Source organism: Myotis myotis, unplaced genomic scaffold (assembly GCF_014108235.1).
Source record: "Myotis myotis isolate mMyoMyo1 unplaced genomic scaffold, mMyoMyo1.p scaffold_m19_p_5, whole genome shotgun sequence".
NCBI classification, from domain to species: Eukaryota; Metazoa; Chordata; class Mammalia; order Chiroptera; family Vespertilionidae; genus Myotis; species Myotis myotis.
In genome coordinates, this window is record NW_023416357.1 from 44,131,884 (window position 1) to 44,144,339 (window position 12,456).

At 39.9% G+C, this 12,456-nt stretch overlaps 2 protein-coding genes across 3 annotated transcripts in view; both read left to right on the forward strand.

Annotated features, from left to right (window-relative positions):
- Positions 1 to 12,456, forward strand: part of MSH3 (mutS homolog 3) — a 128,171-nt gene that overhangs the window by 52,591 nt on the left and 63,124 nt on the right. For both annotated transcript variants that reach the window (XR_004967549.1, XM_036309189.1), the window contains exons 12-13: positions 1,025 to 1,134; positions 8,879 to 9,011. Coding sequence is in view for 1 of the 2 variants with exons in the window: in XM_036309189.1 (XP_036165082.1) it covers positions 1,025 to 1,134; positions 8,879 to 9,011 (243 nt within the window). In the remaining variant the exon portion in view is untranslated. The remainder of the gene's footprint in view (positions 1 to 1,024; positions 1,135 to 8,878; positions 9,012 to 12,456) is intronic.
- On the forward strand, positions 10,306 to 11,790 carry LOC118655900 (elongation factor 1-alpha 1-like). The gene is given in 2 exon segments (XM_036308462.1): positions 10,306 to 11,209; positions 11,211 to 11,790. Coding segments are annotated over 2 exon segments (1,467 nt in total). The 5' UTR covers positions 10,306 to 10,322.

Here is a 12,456-nt window from a genome sequence, read left to right on the forward strand (position 1 = left end):
GGGCCAGTGCCCAGCTCCATCCTCAGGAGCCTCCGTGACCCTGAAGCTGCTCTGTGCTCTGCTTTCACTCCTAAGGCCCAGGGAGCTGATGTGATACCTTTTATAGTTTCTTCCTGCCAGGTGGCATTGGGTCCTGGTTATGAGCCTTTTTCCCCCAAACTTGGATTTAAGTGCCCTGAGAGAGGGAACATGTCCTAATATACCTTTGCCAATCACACAACTGAGTACATTAGGGAGGTTTTCTGTAAGTACCTGCTTGATGATTTGAAAGAAAAGGAAAAAGTTAAAATAAAACCACTCAGGTGAAAACTGCAATTTTATGTTCCAAACAAGATTTAACCTATTAATAGATTTTTTGTAATACAATGAAACCCTGGTTAGGATAAACCATCATCTCTAGTTAGTTATAAATTTTTTTTATGACTCAACTTTGAAATAGAAAAGTATAGATAGATAAACTTTTACAAAGGATTTAATAAAACAGACTAAAATAAAACCCTTCCAGGGTAAATTCTGGGAGGGCAGTGCAAGTTCACATCTATCTCCAGTACCTTCTATTCCTTCTGTGCTGTTTTGAGAGCACTGGTTTTTAGAACAGTAATTCTGAGGCAGTGGGAGCTACTGAATTGCCAAAGGCAAATTGTATTTCCCAAGGCAGTAAAATGTATTATTATATTTTTAAGATGCTTAGGACAAATATATATTTCAAAAGAGATTTCTGAATAATTTATTCTTAGTTAACCAAAAACGACACAGACTATCTCTTTTCTGTGCAAAATATCAATACTTTCGGTATATTGTATATGTATATATATGTGTATGTTTGTGTTTTGTGTGTGTATGTATACACACATATTCACTGATCAAACATTAAATGAACACTTGTTATGAGCCATACTTATGCCAGGCATATGTAACATTGAAAATTGTGATCCATGGAATAATTAGGGCACATGATCAACTAGCAGTTTTGGTACAAATACAATGATCTAGTTAATAAAACTTGTTTTCTGATCTTTCTTAGACTGATATGAAAAGCAAAGGAAGTTTATTTTGGGTTTTGGACCATACTAAAACTTCATTTGGGAGACGGAAGTTAAAGAAGTGGGTGACTCAGCCGCTCCTTAATTTAAGGTAAAGGGAATTTTTTGATTGTGTTTAATCTGAAATTACATATAGTAGTGAAAGTAAAGGCATGTTGGCCTCCTTAAAAACAAGGTTACTATGACATGTAAGAACACAACTTTAAATTGGAGAAGATTTTATTTTGTATCTGGCAACAGACTGTCTGATATTGTGAGGATTTTTTTCCTCGCCCCCAAGAATGAGCCTGCCTGCAGATTGGAAGACATAGGGTATGCTGAGGAAAGTGGGTTATGCAGTTAGTTTGGGCCATCAGTAGCATAAGGGGGTAAGGAGGGAAGAAGGGGTTGAAGAGATGAGGTGCTGCCTTTTGTAGAGGGCTTTGCAGGCTAGGCTGAGGAGTTGGTTAGAGGAAGTTAATCCAGTGATTCTGAGCATGGGAGTGACAGGGTCAGAGCTGGGCTTGTGTGTAGGAGGGGACAAAGTGGTGGTGGTGGGGCAAGTTACCAAGTTTACGGAGAGCTTCTGAGGACCTGAGCTAAGTTAGTGTCAGTACTCTGAAAGAGGTCAGATATAAGACGTTTAGGACAGTAGAATGGGTAACTAGGGGCACCTTTATTGCATACCAAGCACTGTGCTAGAGGTTTTTTGTGTGTATGTCACTTTTCAACTGCATGATGGCCTCACCGTTGGCTCCATCTTATGCTGTGCTTGGTAAATAGTCATCTTGAAAAAAGGATAGCAGACACTGTTATGAGTGTTAGTAGTAAGTTTTAAGAAATTGTTTTGATGGTGATAGTTACCAGATTACTTCAGCTTTTAGTGGGTTATTTCAGTTTCCCTTCCTGACCATAAAGACCTTCAGACAGGGGAAGCTGACTAGATAAAGAAGAATTCTGAAAATGGAAGTATCTACGTGGGTTCATTATTCAAATGCAATGCGGATACCTTTTGGAGCAAGAGCAGACAGGACGGCCTTCCGCGGGCAGTGTGTGGACAGCCCCCTGAAGGGTGTTGCATTCTGAGTAATGGAAAGCTATCTGCCTAAGCATCCACGGCAGTTTTCAGTATTTTATTTGCTTGGTTAAAATATTCATCAGAAACAGACTCACTAGTAGATGTTTGCATGAGAATTAAAATTTTTATTTTTATCATTAAATTTGTTTTCTAAAATGAGGATTAACTTGAGATAAGTTCAGTAGACCATGTTGTATGCTCTTTATCGACTGGACCATGTGTCCCTTGGGATCCTGCTCTCCCAGAAAGGCTGGAGAAAATAAATACTCCATGCATCGAACACTGATGCTTTCAAGTGTGAACTTTAAACTGGCTTGGCACTTATGTAGCCGGTAACAAACACAACACCTTTCCTTTGCCTTTTTTATTTTAAGTCATAATTTTAAAACTTTCATCTTCCTAATTCTTCAAAGTCCATTTTAAAAGAATTCGTTTAAATCTTAATGGCACTTACAACCTATTCCAAACAAATTCTCTGAGAAAATCTTCAGCTGATTAGTCGGTGGGTCAGTTATATATTTTTTGTTCCCCCGCTAAACTAACATAGGTGCCATGCATATCACATCAATGGTTCCGTTCGTCCAGGCTAACATTCTGTCTCTGACATTGGCAGCCAAATGTTAGTTTAGGACCAGGATTTCTTCTTTAGTGAGATCATAGAACAAATAATTGGTGACAAGGGAACTTAGTAATATAAAGCAGGTCTTCCAAAGTTCTCCAAGAGCCCATTACTTGCCAGTCATCCATGAATTCTCTTAAATTCCCTTAAGATCTTTACATTTTTAGCTTATTTTAACTTCCAAGGCAATCTCATATTCGTAAATCCAGGACCAAATGTTTCACGTTTCAGAGGATTTTTCACTCCCACCACCTTTTATTCTATAAAATGACCTCTTTGGTGCAGAATATACTAGTGCCCGGTACTTACTGACTGATTCAGATAATTCATTTAGATTATTGAGATTGGATTTTGCTTTAATGAAGCTCCATAAGTTTTTATAAATAGGTTATGCTTTCTTATGTGTTGTGATTTCAGAGAGGAAGGGAGAGGGAGAGTGGAGATAGAAACATCAATGGTGAGAGAAAATCATTGAGTCGCTGCCTCCAGCACACCCCCACCCTGACCACTGGGGATCGAGCCCGCAACCTAGGCATGTGCCCTGACCTTCTGGTTTATAGGTTAATGCTCAACCACTGAGCCATGCCAGCTGGGCTAATTTTACATTCTTAATATCTCTTGAAACTATGAGCTATTTTCATTCTTACATTCTCTACCCAGTTCAGATCATTAACATCACCCCTGGATTACTGAAATGGCTTTCTAACCAGTCTTTCTGCTACTGCTGTTTTGTTCTTTCAATTGTTGGCCATTGTCTCCCATTGCTCCTATGTGGTCTGCATTACTCACATGACCAGATCCCTGCTTACTTTCCCAGCTTCTTCTGTCACACTTTCACCCTCCATCTTACACTACTTCTACAGCTGGTACTTTTTAAGCATTCAGTAATTATTCATTGAATAAATCGTGTATGTGAAAGGTGAAGCTAGGTAGACCAGGTAGTGAATCTTAGGCCCTAGGAGAGGGTTTATGATTCATGTTTCTACTAGGAGTCGGTAGTCTGCTTATGTCGTTGGTTTAGCCCTATTGCATGACGAATGTCTTAATGTCAGAATTTAATTTATTCATTTTATATCAGCTGTCTTTAGGGCAAGAAATTAGATCAACAAAACCAACCTCTCCTTAGCAGTTTGCATTTTAACTTTCCCCCTAAATAACCTTATGTTAGAATTATAGAGGCATCTCCATGAATAGCAATCAGGAGGTACAGACAGACTCCATCACATGCCCTTACAACGGCAATACTGTAGGTCACGCACTGAGTTTCTCAGTGACAGCCACACAAATTCTAATGTCATTACCCAGTTCATCTTCAAATGTGAAGGACTCCAGTGACACCCACATTTAGCCCTTGGGGTTTTGGTGGTAAAAAACAATCTTTGTCATCCCCAGAACCTCAAGTCCATAGTTTTTGTCATATGGAATGAAATGACTCAGGTGTCTTTATTCGTTTAGAATGTATCATGGTTTTAAAAAAATTAAATGTGTTAGGGCGACAATATACATTTGTATATTGCGTTGTGTACTCAACACCAAAAGTCTCCTTCCGTCACCATATAATCGATCCCCTTTATCCTCTTCATGTTCTCCGTATCCCCCTTCCCCTCTGGTAACCACCGTACTGTTATCTGTGTCTGTGAGTTTGTTTGCTTGATTTGATTGTTCATTTGTTGCTTTCCATTTTATATCCCACATCTGAGTGAAATCATATGGTTCTTGTCCTTTTCTGTCTGACTTATTTCACGGAGCATGATACTCTCAAGATCCATCCATGTTGTCACAAATGGCAATATTTCATCCTTTCTTATGGCTGAGTAGTATTCCATTATAGATCTGTACCACATCTTCATCCAGTCATCCACCAAAAGACACCTGGGTTGTTTCCATGTCTTGGCCACCATGAATAAGAATGCCGTGAACATAGGGGTACATATATCTTTACAAATACATGTTTTCAGATTTTTCTAGTAGATACCCAGAAGGGGGGATTGTTGGGTCATATGGTAACTCTATTCTTAATTTTTTGAGGAGCCTCCATACTGTTTTCCATAGTGGCTGTACTAGTTTACACTCCCACCAGCAGTGTATGAGTGTTCTTTTTTCTTTACATCCTCTCCAACACTTGTTTTCTCTTGCCTTGTTGATAATAGCTATTCTAACAGGAGTGAGGTAGTTTCTCATTAAGGTGTTGGTTTGCATTTCCCTTATAACTAGTTCATTTCAAGTCACTACTACCAGATTTAGCACAGGAGATCCCTGAACTAGCTTTCCTTGTGTAATCCTTCCTTGTTGTTCACTTTACTCAAAATACCTTTTGCATGAAATGTCTTAAGTGTTATCTACACATAGTTATTACCAAGCTTATATATTGGGTGCTGTTTCCCCCCTCCCCCTGCTGTTCTTTGTGGAATCTACCAAACAAATTTTGTAAGCCAATAAAGTTCACCATAAAAATGGTGATAACAGTTAACATGTTTTGAGTAGTTATTATGTACCAGGCACTGTGCTAAGTGCTTAATATGTATTGTTTCATTGAATTCTTGTAACAGCTCTATATGAGGACATTATTATTCTCATTTATAGATAGAGAAACTAGAGCAGGGCTAAATAACTGGTAAATGGTAGAGCCTAGATTTGAACTTAGGTCACCTGCCTTCTCAACCCCATTTATTAACCCCCAAGCTATTACCTCCCTATAACAAATGAAGGCTGGGTTAAAGCCAGAATGATTCATAGTGAGCATGCTTTTGCCTGCGGTATCACTAGGCTAAAATAAAAGCTACTACCTTTGTATTTTCTCAGATTGCAAACCAACTTAACACGACCTTTACAGTCTCTTTCTAAGAAATTTACAGTTTTGTCTTTATTTTTTGCTTGTTTTTTTAAAAAAATTTTTATTGCTGAAAGTATTACATATGTTGCCTTTTTTTCACCATTAACCCCCTCCAGCCTGGCCCCCGCCCCCTACCCCAGGCTTTCACCACAATTGTCCGTGTCCATGGGTTATGTATATGTACATGCAAGGTCTTTGGTTGATTACCTCTCACCCTCCCTCACCTTCCCTCTGAGATTCCATAGTCTGATCCATGCTTCCAAGTCTCTGGATCCACTCTGTTCATCAGTTTATTTTGTTAATTAGATTGTACATATGAGTGAGATCATGTTATACTTGTCTTTCTCAGACTGGCTTATTTCACTTAGCATGATATTCTCCAGGTTACTCCACGCTATCTCAAAGGGTAAGAGATTCTTCGTTTTTACTGCTGCATAGTATTTCATAGTATAAATGTACCATAGCTTTTTTATCCACTCATCTACTGATGGGCACTGGGCTGTTTTCAGATCTTAACTATTTAAATTGTGCTGCTATGAACATCGGGCACAATTCTTCCTGATTGGTGTTTCAGGTTTCTTGGGAAATATTCCTAGAAGTGGGATCAATGGGTCAAATGGCAGTTCCATATTTAGTTTTTTGAGGAAACTTCATACTGTCTTCCATAGTGGCTGCACCAGTCTGCATCCCCACCAGCAGTGTATTAGGGTTCCCTTTTTTCCACATCCTCGCCAGCACTTGTCATTTATTGATTTGTTGATGGTAGCCATTCTGACAAGTGTGAGGTAATACCTCATTGTTGTTTTAATTTGCATCTCTCTGATGATCAGTGACTTTGAACATTTTTTCATACGTCTCTTGGCTGTCTGAACGTCCACTTTATAGAATTCCTATTTAGGTCCTTTGCTCAGTTTTATATCTATGTTTAAAAAATGTTCTGGTGGACTTCATAAATATGATTTGGATTTTTATTAACCTTTTTTGCTTTTATCTTTTCATATCTCAGACAACCTTTATAAATTTTGAGAGAATAGCTATCTTTGTCGGCTGTCTTATACATTCACAGATGGCATTACTTTATCTGTCCTCATACCATCTGTAGCATCATCTCAGTCTATTCCAATTGGTGTTGTCTTTCATTTATTCAGGAGTGAGTTTATTAAAATAAAACTTTATATTTGTATAGCATTTCGGGTAAATGTTAGGGTAAAACAGTGGCTTATTTTATCACAACAATCCTATGCAAAGGAATTTTAATTTTTCATTTATTTATGTTTTACCTCATCTTGCTTTACTTTATATGTAGTCTTTGAAGTTGAATTGAATTCAGCAACCATTTATTGAGCACATATTGTGATCCCAGAACTGTGGGAATAAAGATATGACCCCTGTTCTCACTGAGCTTACAGTCTAGTGGAAGAGACAGTGAGGAAGCAAATAGAGTTATGAAATAGAGGGTGGTATGGAAAAGGATTAAGTCTGGTCTGGTGCTCTAGAAAGCCCTCTCAGAGGAAGGGTGATTAGGAGCTTGTGGGTTGTAGGAAAGAGGAAAAGAAACTCTAAGGTATAGTGAGCAGTACACTTGAAAGCTCTGACATTAGAGAATTTGGAGTGACCAAGACACTGGAAGAAATTCAGAGCGAGAGGAAGAGAGTGACAGGTGTTCTGAAGTGAGACTTGAGAGGTAAGCAGGAATCACTTGTAGGTCAATTAAGGATTCTGGATTTGGACCTAAGATTATGGCAGGTGTTTGATGAGATTAAGGCAGAGATATGACATGACATATTTGGGTTCTAGGAAGACCTCTCAGGGTACAGTGTTGAGAATGGTCTGGAAAAAGGGACAGCCGTGGATGTGGGAGGGGAGGGAGGAGGCTGTTTTAGCAGTCTGAGAAGTGATCTTTTACTTGGACTAGTGTATTGGAGAGAAATGGGTGGATTTAAGAGACCACCTCAGTGAGAATGGAAGAGCCAATCTGTGTCTACCGAGCTCTGGCTTGTTCTGCTCTCTCATGCTAAACAAATGCCTGTTTTACAGCCAGAGAAAAACGGAGCAGAAATGAGACCTGAAATTAGTTTCTGTATCAGGAACAGGCATGGCCTCACAGGATAGCTATAAAGATAATAAAGATAATAGCACTCAGTTAATTGCAAAGTACTCAATTTAACAGTCGTCATCTAGGCAGGATTCTGATGTGAGGTTTGCCCTTTCACGTGAATGTGTGTGATATCAACATAACTTTGATAAACAAATGTGCATTTAGAGCTAGTGTCTCCCTTTCCCTCCAAATGTCAGTTCATTCTTTCATTTGCTTGCTTATTCGTTCATTCATCCATTCAAACATTTACTGAGGGCCTGCTAGCCACTAGATAGGTGTACTTATCTCAGGCTTTAATATCACATGTGGCCATTGTACCTAGTGTAGGCCTTTGGTGTTCATAGGAACTAGGTGGGCCACATTGCATAGATGACACATTTAGTCAGGTTTCCATTTTAAGTTGACAGGGCCTCCTCATTCCTTCCCAAGTGACACATCACTTAGAGTGTAGACATTGATAGAATCCTGCGGCCCTGGCCTCCCATGTCTCCTGATGTCGTTGCGCTGTGTTTTCTGTAGCTGCTCCCAGTCTTTGCTTGGGCTCCATATGCCTAATTCCAGTTCACTCAAACAGTTGGTCGGTTCCAGTCCTTTATGGAAGCAGTTGGTTAATGGGATGAATTGTTTTTGACTGAGATGGTCAGTCATTTCAGGCAGGAAAATCTGGTTGCCCATCATAAACCTGTTATAGTAGCCAAGGTGATGCAAGCAGTTGTAGCACATAAATCCTCAATCTGGTGTAAATACAATAGATGTTTACTTCTTGCTAATGTAAAGTCCAGTGGGTGATGGATGCGAGATTGGAGGGTTTTTTTTTTTTGCTCCATTTGTGGACCCAGGCTGATGGAGTCAGCAAGATTGCCCTGGGCTCAACGTCCAGTAGGCAAATGGGGAGAGAGCAAACACCAGGAGTTTTTCATGGGCCAGGGCTAGCAGTAGCGTAATCCTTCCTACCACCGTTCATTGGCTAGAAATTGGGTACACGCCCATACCTATCTTCAGAGGAGGCTGAGAAGTGCATTCTCTGCGTCTGCCCAAGAGGAAGGGAAAACCCAATGAGACTGTCTCTGCCCCTCTTTGTGTGGCACCTGCTTTGTGATTCAAATGATGAGGGTCAGGAAAGGACCAGTGATGCAGAGAAGCCTTCTTTGTGGCTGGGCTTTAGAGTGGGAGATGTCCACATTCTCCCTGCTACCACGTCTTATAACTGCTATTACTGTTCTCACAGGGAAATAAATGCTCGGCTGGATGCTGTGTCTGAAGTTCTCTATTCTGAATCCAGTGTGTTTGGTCAGATAGAAAATCATCTACACAAATTGCCTGACATAGAGAGAGGAGTCTGTAGCATTTATCACAAAAAAGTAAGTGTGGTACAATCAAATCTGTTAAAATCGGTAATGTTCCTCAGCATGAGCACATCAGATATTAAAAGAAAACATCTCAGAGCTTTAGTGTTACTGTATTTTGTAAAATGTTGCAGAGAACACGAGAGAATCCTCAAAAATTTTAACTGCACAAATTAAGATTATTCCAGTTTTTGCATTGTAAAAAATAATATGCCTACTTCTGTCAACTGCTGCAACACACAGAGGTCCTTCTGTTATAAAACAGGATATTTTCAGGTTTGAGTCTCAAAGTGTGGACCATCGTCAAAATAGGAAATTTATTTAGATTAGCTACTTTTAAAAAGAGTTGACTGATTATTTTGACCTCAGAATAGCTTCTTATTTGACTTAAAGGAAAATCTGCTTGTATAATATTTATAGTGGTTTAATATGCAAACACGTTTAGATATTGAAGGTAAGTTAAAAACATTATTTTGATTTTCGTTATTTAAGCTTTACAGTTTAAGTCATAAAAATGACAGGACAGTTATTCGCAGATGATATGATATTGTACATAGAAAACCTCAAAGACTCCATCAAAAAACTACTAAACTTAATAAATGAATTCTGCAATGTAGCAGGATACAAAATTAACACCCAGAAATCTATGGCTTTTTTATACACCAATAATGAATTCACAGAAAGAGAAACTAAAAAAACAATCCCATTTACCATTGCACCAAAAAAATTAAGATACCTAGGAATAAACTTAACTAAGGAGGTAAAGGACCTGTACTTGGGAAACATTGAAAAAAGAGATAGAGGAAGACATAAACAAATGGAAGAACATACCGTGTTCATGGATTGGTAGAATCAACATCATTAAAATGTCTATACTACCCAAAGCAATCTATAGATTCAATGCAATCCCCATTAAAATACCAATGGCATTATTCACAGACCTAGCACAAACTCTCCAAAAATTCATCTGGAATAAAAAAAGACCCTGAATAGCCACAGTAATCCTGAGAAAGAAGAACAAAGTTGGAGGGATCACAATACCAGATATCAAGCTTTATTACAAAGCCACTGTTCTCAAAACTGCCTGGTACTGGCACAAGAACAGACATATCGACCAATGGAACAGAACAGAGAACCCAGAAATAGACCCAAGCCATTATGCTCAATTAATATTTGACAAAGGAGGCAAGAGAATACAATGGAGTCAAGACAGTCTCTTCAATAAACGGTGCTGGGAAAATTGGTCAGATACATGCAAAAAAAGAAAAATGAAACTAGATCACCAACTTACACCATACACAAAAACAGACTCAAGCTTTTTCACAAATGGGTGGCCGCCAGAACACAGGTGTCGTGAAAACCAGCATTAACTCAAACCCAAAGTGGGAAAAGACTCACATCAACATCGTCGTCTTTGGACATGTAGATTCTGGCAAGTCTACCACTACTGGCCATCTGATCTACAAATGTGGTGGGATTGACAAAAGAACCATTGAAAAATTTGAGGAGGCTGCTGAGCTGGGGAAGGGCTCCTTCAAGTATGCCTGGGTCTTGGATAAACTGAAAGCTGAACTGGAGCGAGGTATCACCATTGATATCTCCCTGTGGAAATTTGAGACCACCAAGTATTACGTGACCATCACTGATGCCCCAGGGCACAGAGACTTCATAAAAAACATGATTACAGGCACATCTCAGGCTGACTGTGCTGTCCTGATTGTTGCTGCTGGTGTTGGTGAATTTGAAGCAGGTATCTCCAAGAACGGACAGACCTGTGAGCATGCCCTTCTGGCCTACACGCTGGGTGTGAAACAGCTGATTATTGGAGTTGACAAAATGGATTCCACTGAGCCACCCTACAGCCAGAAAAGATATGAGGAAATTGTTAAAGAAGTCAGCACCTACATTAAGAAAATTGGCTATAACCCTGACACAGTAGCATTTCTGCCAATTTCTGGTTAGAATGGTGACAACATTCTGGAGCCAAGTGCTAATATGTTTTGGTTCAAGGGATGGAAAGTCACCCGTAAAGATGGCAATGCCAGTAGAACCACACTGCTTGAAGCTCTGGATTGCATCCTACCACCAACTCGTCCAACTGACAAGCCCCTGCGTCTGCCCCTCCAGGATGTCTACAAAATTGGTGGTATTGGTACTGTCCCTGTGGGCCGAGTGGAGAGTGGTGTTCTCAAGCCGGTATGGTGGTCACCTTTCTCCAGTCAACATTACAACTGAAGTAAAGTCTGCTGAAATGCACCATGAAGCTTTGAGTGAAGCTCTTCCTGGGGACAATGTGGGCTTCAATGTTAAGAACGTGTCTGTCAAAGATGTTCGCTGTGGCAGTGTGGCTGGTGACAGCAAAAATGACCCACCAATGGAAGCAGCTGGCTTCATGCCTCAGGTGATTATCCTGAACCACCCAGGCCAAATCAGTGCTGGATATGCACCTGTGCTGGATGGTCACACAGCTCACATTGCTTGCATATTTGCTGAGCTGAAGGAGAAGATTGATCGTCATTCTGGGAAAAAGCTGGAAAACGGCCCTAAGTTTTTGAAATCTGGTGATGCTGCCATCGTTGATATGACTCCTGGCAAACCCATGCGTGTTGAGAGCTTCTCTGACTACCCCCCTCTAGGCCGTTTCCCTGTTCGTGTCATGAGACAGACAGTTGCTGTGGGTGCCATCAAAGCAGTGGACAAGAAGGCAGCTGGAGCTGGCAAAGTCACCAAGTCTGCCCAGAAAGCGCAGAGTCTAAATGAACATTATTCCCAACTCCTGCCACCCCAGTTTTAACCAGTGGTGGAAGAACCGTCTCAGAACTGTGTGTCTCAATTGGCCATTTAAGTTTAATAGTAAAAGACTAGTGAATGATTACAATGCATCATAAAACCTTCAGAAGGAAATGAGGATCTTTTGTGGACCATTTGGTTCTTTTGTGTGTGTGGCAGTTTTTAAGTTATTAATTTTTAAAATCAGTACTTTTTTTTTTAAAATATATTTTATTGATATTTTACAGAGAGGAAGGGAGAGGGGATAGAGAGTTAGAAACATCAATGAGAGAGAAACATCAATCAGCTGCCTCCTGCACACCTCCTACTGGGGATGTGCCCGCAACCAAGGTACATGCCCTTGACCGGAATCGAACCTGGGACCTTTGAGTCCGCAGGCCGACGCTCTATCCACTGAGCCAAACTGGTTAGGGCAAAATCAGTACTTTTTAATGGAAACAACATGACCAAAAATTTGTCACAGAATTTTGAGACCTGTTAAAATAACAAAGCTTAATGAGAAACCTGTGTGTTCTTTTGGTCAACACTGTAACTTTCTGTTATACTACTTAGGTAAAAGACTTCAGAGTTGCCCACTGGAAATAATCTACTTCCAGTGTTATATCTGCTGATACTTTACAATTGGATAGTTCTGTTAACATTTTTTTTCTGGGTGGGAACTTTGGTTTTT